This window comes from Poromitra crassiceps (assembly GCF_964638095.1).
Source record: "Poromitra crassiceps genome assembly, chromosome: 16".
Classification (NCBI taxonomy): domain Eukaryota; kingdom Metazoa; phylum Chordata; class Actinopteri; order Beryciformes; family Melamphaidae; genus Poromitra; species Poromitra crassiceps.
Genome location: NC_139645.1, coordinates 21965166 through 21975491, shown reverse-complemented (window position 1 = coordinate 21975491; position 10326 = coordinate 21965166). Strand labels below are relative to the sequence as shown.

The 10326-nt window shown below is 43.8% G+C and overlaps 1 protein-coding gene across 1 annotated transcript in view; it reads right to left on the bottom strand.

Moving 5' to 3' along the window:
- Positions 1 to 841: 841 nt before the first annotated feature.
- Positions 842 to 10326, bottom strand: part of LOC310791520 (uncharacterized protein) — a gene marked incomplete at its 5' end in the record, with an annotated part of 86100 nt that continues 76615 nt past the window's right edge. Inside the window, 3 exons of the mRNA XM_083653195.1 lie at positions 842 to 963; positions 1126 to 1250; positions 10046 to 10155. Coding sequence (XP_083509321.1) covers positions 10149 to 10155 — 7 coding nt within the window. The 3' untranslated portion in view covers positions 842 to 963; positions 1126 to 1250; positions 10046 to 10148. The remainder of the gene's footprint in view (positions 964 to 1125; positions 1251 to 10045; positions 10156 to 10326) is intronic.

Below are 10326 nucleotides of genomic sequence, written 5' to 3'. Positions count from 1 at the left end.
AGCCCTTCGAGACGATCTAGCCGGCCAATCAAGAGGGCGTACCGATCCTCGGCCTTGGAAGCCACAGCCTGGATTGCTTCCTCCTGGTGGGCAATCAGGTGCTTAAGTATGATCTGGAAGTCTCCGAACGTGATAGGACGAGTGGAGACATCAGGATGAGTGAAGGTATCAGGATGAGTGGAGATATCCAGCTGACCGCCTGGTGGGTCAGCTGAGGCCTCTTTGATCGGTGGAAATCTATCCGCTAAATCCGTTTCGGAGTGATTCATACTGTCAGGATCGGTGTCAGACATGGGGATCTATTCGCGGGTAGTTGAGGGCCACGGGAAACTTGGTAGGTCTTGAGAAGCTGGGGTGTTGTGGAACTTGATGGCTGGGGCTGCACAGTTCGAGGTTTGGGAACAGTTGCAGAGATTGCAGGAGTTGCTGGTTGCAGAAGTTGCAGGTTGCAGACGTTGCAGAGATTGGTTTGATCCTTGATGTGAATTTATGAATCACTCGCGAGAGCCTGCAGGAACAGGCCCTTATAGATGTGAATATGACATCACCTGTGTTATGACATCACCGGCGAAAGGCATGAAAGACGCCTATGAATCATGACATCATCAGTGATCGATGACATCATAGTAGGAATGACGACGTCAAAGTAGGAATGATGACGTCATCCTAACACTGACACCCCAAAAACCTACAATCCGCTACAGAAAAATTTATATTGTTTGTTTATTAACTGGCCCCTGGCCTTCTATCATTTCACGAAAGTGGCCCCCGGGCAAAGCAAGTTGAGTATCCCTGCTGTAGGATATCAAATAACATTTCCTCAATGCAGTATAACCTCTTACCTTGTGTCTGAAGGTCCAGGTTCATTACTGAACTCTGGAGGTGTGTGTTTAGACCAGTCAGTCTTCATAGACAGACAGCTGGGTACTGGAGACTCTGCTCCCTGGCGGGTGGGGGAGGATGCTGTTGAAAAATGTAAAAGTAGATTTGAAATGTAAAAACATTGGGCACCACTGCCCTCGGGGGTTCGTGGAGGTACTGCAGGGGGTCCGCCAATTTTCATCAAAATAAATGTGGAAATTTTAGAAATGCCTTTTAGACCAAAATAATAATATAGAGACTCACAGTCTAACCAGTTTTTCTTTCCAGGTTCATTACTCAAGTCTGGAGGTTTGTCTTTAGACCGGTCACTCTTCATAGACAGACAGCTGGGTACCGGAGACTCTGCTCTCAGCATGTGGTGCTGACCTCTGCAAACACAAATGTTTGATACATATCATCATTAGCTCGAGTAAAGACACACAACTTCTTGCAACGTTCACATTGTCAGTTTTTCTGACATCTGGAGTTTTTGATAACATGGTCTGTTGATAAGTGTCCAGGATGCCAGGTTTTGCATCAGTGGTATCCACGGCAACAAATGAGGAAAGATGGCCCCTCCCATTCAGCTCTTTGATACAGTCATGCACGTTACAAACTCATGTAGTCCCACTGAGCGCGCTCAGTCAACGTTGGAGCTGAATAGACTTTAGAACTGATGCCATCATCACCGTACATTATCATCATCATCATAATCATCAGCATCATCAGGTTTATAATGTGAGTGTGTCAGGTCTCCCAGGAAGCTGTTTCAAGCTTTTGAAGGAGCCTGATCTCATACAAGGCCTACAGGTATCAATAGAGAGCCGCAGTAACGAGTCCGGAAATCATCGATGCTAACAGCCCTGGTTCTTCACAGTTTTCGCCTATGGGACTTTTGAATGGGTTTTTGGTGCGATGCTTCTAATAATCTCTCTGGGCAACGCTGGCTTAATCAAAAGCGAACCAGTGTTTAGTAACATCATCTTCACACATGAAGACCACTTTTATGAGTTTTGAAGCTTTTATGTGCCGTTAAAAGGGCGGCTAGCTAGCAAACGGCTAAATGAGACTACACTTTTGAGTCGATGGGGATATATACGTCAATAACGTCACCACTGCAAAGGGCGAACACGGAAATTCTCTTTCCCTCACCTGGTTCAGCCCCGTTCAGCCTGGGGTAATCAGTGCACACATCAACAAAAGTCCAGGTTGAGTGCTGACGTGACGCGGAAGCCTATGCGACAGTGTGTAGTTCTGGATTAGCTTAGCATGAGCTTTTTACCTCTAGGGCTCGCAGTTAAGCTACAAAACTCATGAAAGTGGTCCTCATGTGTGAAGATTATCCCGCTGAACCTTGGTTCGCATTTGATTAAACTTGCGTTGCCCACAGACATTATTTGAAGCATCGCGCCAAAAACCCATTCAAAAATCCCATAGACAGAAACAGTGAAGAACCAGGAAGTTCGGGACTTCCGCATTCAGCCTACAAAAATACGTCATCCCTGGGGCTCTCTATTGACAAACATACGTAAAACACACGTATCACATGACGCTTAAAGGGCCCATATTTTGCTAATATAATGTATTATTATTTTATTGTTGGCCTCCAGTAGAGTAACTTATTGCATCATTCATAGTTCAAAAAACTCATTGTTTGTCTTGTACTGGCTCTCACTGCCCCCTTCAGTTCACCCTCTGTCTGAAACGCTCTGTTTTAGGTCCTGTCCCTTTAAGAACCCCCACCCTCCGGGAAATACTCCGGGCGGTCAGGAGGAGGAGGCGTAACTGCCTGCGCCTGTAACAGAGATCTCCGTGGTAGTCTATCAGCGGAGACCTGCTGTGATTGAGTCCTCACGGTCCTCATGGTCGTCAAGTCGCCTTCGAAGCATGAAATGCGATTATAACGACCTAGTTGTGTGGCTTAGCCTTCCCAAATGTTGAGGGTAGTTTTTTAGAATGGAATAGGCCTACATAGAATTGGGAACGTTACATTCAAATTCATTCAGACTGCCTGGCACTCAATCGCCGCCATTTTCCCCCGGAGCTTCCACAGGAGGAGGGAGGGTGGGTGTAGTGACGCACATACAGTAGTGGAGTCACAGCCAGGTTGGAGAGAACCTGGTGACGCGGGGTTAGGTTGACAAGTCGGCAGTGTACTGAAGCAGTCAGAACAGGGAAGGGAGGGGCAGGGAGGACGGGTGAAGGCTATGGCGCGCGCGCACTGCCGGCCCGGGCTAGGCTTGTCATCACCATGGTAACAAGTCCTACCTGACGTCACTAGAACTATTGCTCTCGCACAAATCGGCACAAATCCATGTCCTCTCGTCTACGAGACTTCATGGGGGGGAGGGGGGGTTCATGGGGGTAACATTAAAACACCTTCACCTATCTATTTGAAGCTTAGCCCATGTTTAACACATTCACTGCCAACAGTTTTTTCAATACTGTAGGTAGCTTCTGCCAAGGGTTTTTTTGAGGATTTTGGCTCATCTTTCAAGAGCCGAGGATTATTTTCTGCTAGGACTTTGTGAACACAAAATATCTCAAAAGAACTAATAGAATGTGTGCTTTCTCTGTCTAAAAGAGTTAGTTTGTAGAGTTAGTAGTTATGTAGGCATTAGCAGTTGAATACAGCATTGTTTCAGCGTCTGAAAACAAAAGCTGAGAAAAATGCATTTTTGTGAAATTCGATAGAACAGGCAGAACAGTCACTTTAACCATTTATTTTTGGCATCAGTGAGACATCAGACATCTAAACAATATAGTTCTGAACAGTAATTTCCTCCATAACAGCACCCCCACCCCCCCTCTCCTTCAAACTCCTCCCTCCGTGGGTGTGTCTCTGGTGGCTTTGCAGCGTTTGTCACAGGCTGCCTGTGTGCTGCTGCCTGGCTGCTGGCGGCCGCTCGTCGGGCGAGTCTGGATGGGGCTCGTTCGTTTCTGGGTTTTCGGTTGTGAGCTGGGATGAAGCTGCATGCGATTCTGGGCTTTCTGCTGGTGTTTCAAAGTGTGTTGCACCCAGTCTATTTTTGGAATCCCCCACCGTTGTGCGCCAGCGCGAAAGCGTTTTCGCCAAACCATTTTCATGAGAATGGCTTCCTCACGCTTTTTCCTGGTGTTTTTGCTCGGCTTCCTCTAGTCTGGAGAGCACTGTCGCCACTTAGTGGGTCGGTAAAATAGGTTATACATGTTCGGTGGCTCCCATATTTTAATAGGAGATGTAAAAGGGTTTGATCCACGTCCCACCGTCAAAAAAAAAAAAAAAAAAATTGACGAGTTAACTCGTCCACGGCAGTCAACCGTTGTTTTTTTTTTGACGAGTTAACTCGTCCACGGCAGTGAACGTGTTAATATGACCATCCAAGATTGTAACAACATATATATGATACAAAATTAAGAAATGCATAATATGGCCCCTTTAATACAACACATAGACCATACATACATACATACCACATAATACATAATACAATGACAGAGTTGCATTATCAGAGGGCTGTAGATACTCATTACAAGCAGGGCCGGTTCCAGAACAAGATGACTAGGGATTCATCCTAGATAGGAAGGGGTGCACATGCACGGGCCGACCCAGGTGGCCGGCCAAATTTTGACATGTTATTTTACTAAAAATAATGCATTTTACCATCATTTCAAGTAGAATGATACCAGCCAAGCAAGAATATTTCAAGTGTTTCAAGTGCTTTACTGAAATATTTGGACCATAAAATGATAATACAATTATCTCAACCTTAAAAGTTACATATAGGTGCCAAAAAGCCATAAATTCACATCAAAGAACAAAGAAAAACAACAATTATAATTCAAGTTTAAACAGTAAGTGTGCAGCTACAGCATTTATTAAAATATATATATATATATATATATATTACCACTCTTTTAAACTGAGCATGCAGACAATTAAAATGAGGGTGCAATGCGTGCTTTTGCACCCCTGTAAAACCAGGCCTGATTACAAGCAGGATTCAAGAGTTTTTCTTTCAGAGCTTTCTTAAAGGTGGAGATGGATTTCAACATTTTCCTACTGTCATCGAGCTCATTCCAGATCTGTGAGCCCCTGCATGTAATACTTAAGCTGCTACATTTAAGCTTTCTTTTATTTTTTTATACCAAACATGTGGGTCCCTATCGTTGCATCGGCGCTGTTTCTAGGCCGAGCGGCTGGCGCAGCTCAAATCAGTGGGCGTGGACCAGCGCACTTGATATCGTCGTGCTGGCGCTAGACGCAGCCTCAACCATTACAACCACGCCTTTTAAGCGTAAAATTATGCACCGTCATGCTCATTGGATAACTGCAATAAACGAATCGCACGCTTGCCTTTTTAGCTCCAATTCCAGTGATCCCGCAAAACCAGATGAAAGCCAAACGCTCTGCCCCCCCCCCCCCCCTCCCTTCATCCAGTCTGTCTGTCTGCATTATAGGCTATTATTCCATATTATTATGCTTCTCAAACCAATCTAACTGCAGTTTCAATACTGCAAGCATGTAAATACGCTACACTATAGCAAGATCAAAGTGAAAATAATGTACTAAACGCATCAGCTAGAAAAATATAGCCTATTAGATTGGTGAAAGTTTGTCCAGAAAGATATCGTTTTCTCTCCCCTGCTGCAGGTAGAATGATGCACATAAATATACCCTACATTATGTAAAGTCATTGCATAAATGTGTTTTTATTGTAAAACTAAATGTCAAGTAGGGCCAAGTTATTGGAGCGGACATCACAGTACCTATAGCACATCACAGAAGCGCGTTCCGCTGTCACTTATCTAAATCACGTTAAACCCACAAGGTAGGGCTGCACGATATATCGTTTACACATCGACATTGCGATGTGCGCATGCGCGATAGTCACATCGCAGGACGTGCGATGTCAAAAGCAAATTAACTCGTCATGTTGCTTGATAAACTCTCACTTTAGGGGTAGCCTACTGAGTGAAATGCAGGCTCTCTCAAAGGAGAGAGACGCCCCGCTACTGTACTCACTCATTTAGTGCTTAGCTTCAACACAACAAACATGCACAGAGACCTAAATTGAATTATCTTTTGCTTATGTTGCGTTGCTGACAGTAGCCCGTCTGTAAACGATGTGGTTGTGGAGGCGGACTTGTCCACAGTTTGCAGCGCACTCGCATACAGCAGGCTGGCTGCTGTAACTCAACATGTCCGTGGAGTGGAGATATTTACTCTTGAAACACCAAAAAGCAAGACCGCAACTTATGACACGAAGGCTGATTACTGAGAAGTTGTCCGTGTTATCACTGTGGCTGTCTCTCCCCTTCAAGTCTGATGTTGCATCACATGATAGCAGTAACGTTACGGTAGAGTTAATCATACATAGCGACTTATTTACACAAAACATGTCAGTGAAAATAAAAAGAGAAGAGACATATCTGGGCAATTAAATGTATATTTATTACTTTTCACGAATGAATTGTTTGTCACCGGTCGGCTGCATGTGAATCGTCTCTCTGTACTGCCAGCCTTGCGCTCAAAAACCGGAACTCCGCAGATGCGGAGTGTACCACTTGGTCGTTTCTGGAGGGGGTTTCCGGGGGGTCAGACCAAGTGTGTAAAGTGGCAGGGGTGTTTCATTGTTGATTTATTGAAACGTTAGAAGAACGAAAGAAGTTGAAAGCAGTGATTATAATCAATGAAATCTAATGTTTTTCTGCAAATAGCATCTGTAAGCGCCATTTATAAGTTATAATTTTAGATTTTTTGTTTTATGGCATAACTTGTTGGTTTACATTGAAGGAATATATTTCAGTTTAATTTTGATAATATTGCTAAGTATTTCTGTGGTTATACTTATATTTGACCACTGTGAGGAGTTGTCCCATTGCGGCCACCGTAATTATCTGTCAAGTTAGAACAGAAAGTGATTTTGTTGTAAAACTGTCAGTGTGAATAAACGAGACGGCGGAGCAACACGGTTATTTTACCGTTTCCGGTTGGTGTTGTTTCGACCCTGCTCAACGCGTATAAACAGTCTCACGTCGTCATTTTATGTGGTTATAGAAATATAAGTCTAAGCAAAGAAGAAATCAAAGTCTGAAGATAGCCACTACAGCATCATTGGGAGGTAGATTCTGGCACTCAATATTAGGGGTGGGCAATATATCAATTGTATATCAATATTGTGATATGAGACTATATGGTCTTAGATGTTGGATATGGTAATATGGTGATACAGCATACATGTTGTCTTTCCCTGGTTTTAAAGGCTGCATTACACTAAGTGAAGTGTAGGCTAGTGACATTTTAAAGTAGAATGTCATAACTTACTCACTTTTTCATGTATGTAGCCTAAGTCATGGAAATCCATTGGTCAAAATGTGTATGCACCCTGATAGATGACGCTCTGAGGCCTACAGTATAGGCGACAGCCCAGTGGTTGAGAAACATTAAAATACCTAATTTCCCCTCCAAAATCAGATGGACTCCTCTACAAAATCATCCCAATCATTCTAGAAGTATTCTTTTCTTTAAAATAGAGCTATTCTGGTAATCTGGTGAAAATCTGTATTTTTTCATATCGCAATATATATCGCAGGGGCAGGGAATATCGCAATGTCAGTTTTTTCCAATATCGTGCAGCCCTACCACAAGGGGTATATATAGGCTCTAGGGTTGTAGCGGTACTAAATTTCTGTTTCGGTGCCGGTACCAATTTGTATTTCGATACTTTCGATACTTTTCGATACTTTTTGTAAAAAAAAAAGTGAAACTGTCCAATGTCAAGATTTGGCTTTATTTTAAGAGTTTGGGAACAATTACACCAATAAATTGGTGTGGCATTTAAATGCTGAACAAAACAAACCTTTTGAGCAGTGAGAATACCGGTAAGTAAAATAAAGTAATGCCAGTGAAAATAAAATGACCATAAAACACTAGCCTATAGCAGCAAAAACTCAGAGAAACACCAATAACAACAATAAATAAATAATTGGTGGCATTTAAATTCTGTCTAACTTTTACTTGTCAAATAAGTACACACTCAGTAACATAACACAAATCTTTTGAACAGTGGGAAATGGGAATAAGTAAAATAAATAAAATAAATAATAATATAATAAAACACTATAGCAGCAGAAACTCAAATCTTTTTTTCTTCAACAAGCAGCATGGCTTCATATTCCCATTCTGTCCCCCAGCCTACTCAGTCTAAACCCTAGTTCTCCTATGGGTGGTAGACAGACTCACTGTTTGGCTGACTCAGTTTACTCACTCAGTCCCTCCCATCCCAATGTCTTCTTCAGGTTCCTAGCCAAGAAAACGAGGGTGTCAACATGTTCCTCGGTCAGTCTAGATCTTGTTGGACTGCAGATATTCCCAGAAGTACTGAAAACACGTTCAGATGCACAGCTTGATGCTGGAATACAGAGATATTGTCTAGCAAACTGAGCTAAGATGGGCAGGTCTGTCTGGTGTTGCTTCCACCATGCCAGGGGATCCTCTGCAGGGCTGATGTCTCTAAATTGTTTATACTCAGTAATCTCAACTTCCAGTTTAGCACTTCTTGTCATGGGTGGGGCATTCAGGCAGTGTTACTCACAGTTTACATCTAACGTTATGTAGGCTACTTTCACGCATACTTTAGTCAGGGTTATCGACAGTCCATATTATTGCCTCTGCACGTTTCCCGACGCTACAGTGAGCGCTCGTTAACTAACGTTACTGCGGAGTCCGCTTAGTACAGCGGAGTCCGCTGTAACGTTAGTACAGCGGAGTCCGCTGTAACGTTAGTTAACGTTAGTTAACGAGCGCATTTTCTCACTGTAGCGTCGGGAAACGTGCAGAGGCAATAATATGGACTGTCGATAACCCTGACTGAAGTATGCGTGAAAGTAGCCTACATAACGTTAGATGTAAACTGTGAAAGGGCACAGCTGCTGCTACTAACTGGGCTGGGAGAGGCTTTGTGTTTAGCCATAGCCTACTTTGCTAGTTTGCTTTTAATGTGCGCGGGTCTGCTCAGTGCTCAGCTGCTTTTTTTCCTCAAACTCTTTTCCTCACCGCTTGACATGTGGATATGACGTCACTCACTCCAGCGCATTTCTTAAAGAGACAGGCTCATATTGACCATTATCAGTCATAGCAGCGGTCGGAAAAGTACCGGGTCTTTTTAAATCTTAGTATAGAACCTGTTCTACAGCAATAGTACTGCGGTTCGGGGGTAGTACCGGTAGTACCTACATCCCTAATAGGCTCAAGAGGACATATATGTTTCACATAGGGTGGTGTTTCATTTCGATGTTTTATTTGGTCCAATATTGAAATGTTCTACAATTGCAGGTTGTCTTACCATTACACATTATTTTAGATCTACCTTTTATATCTATTTCGGCTCATTTGGTTGCTATTTAGTAGCGAAATGGAGGACCCACTTGCATGCTGGGAGTGGACATTCACAGGCAGTAAACTTACAACTGCTATTTCCTATGGGAAGCTGGGTGCTGCTATGTGTTGTGTCTGTTTGAGCGAGGGAGTCAGAGAGAGAGAGAGAAGGGTGACTCAGAGGCAGAAGAGCACTGGCGCACTGAATAGGCCTGGTTTCAGAGAGAGACAGAGAAGGGTGACAGGGGAGAGGCACAAGTGCACTGGCGCACTGAATAGGCCTGGTTTTCAAAGGCGCAAAGCGCTAAATTTACGGCAGGTGCGAAGATAGCAGTACGCCGGTATTTAAGGCCGACACGCCCACTTTGGCCCATTCTGGGACTGCGCCACGCCCATTCGGCCTAAAGCGCATTTGGCAGCGTAAAGCCATATTGATATCGTCCCAAAACAGGCGCAAGGCACGTTTTTTTGCGTTTAAGGCCCGTTTTAGCGCCGAAGGCTTGTGGGAGAATAGGGCCCAAGATGTTTATTTCTAGTATTATGAGTGTGCAGGGGACAGCAGACTGGAATGAGCTCAGCCAGTCTGAAATTCATATTATACACAACTTGATACATCAAGCAAGCATTTTGGTGAAGATGAAAATCGGCAAGCCTCAGGAGACCATAACAATGGAACAGAGGGCGTGTGGGTGCGTTAAACCCCGACCATGACATGGGTCGTATTATTTTCTTTTGCAGACTTTCAAGTTTCTTGTAGTGACTAGGAAAGGTGTTGCACTATATGACATTACAGTAGTAATGTTTAGAGTGTAACAGTCATCTTACTTTGTGTCTGAGGGTCCATGTTGAGGACTGAAGAGTAGAAACTCCTCCACAGACAGAGAGCTCTCAGGAGGCTCTGCTCCAACCTCTTCCTCCACACGACCACTCATCTTCTGAGAGGAGACACACACACACACACACACACACACACACACACACACACACACACAGCTCATGAGTAGGGCTGAACAATTTTGGGAAAACATCTAATTGTGATTTTTACCACGTGCGCAGAGCATGGTCAAGAGACGGCTCTTTAGGGTGAGTTAGTCAGTCAGTCAGTC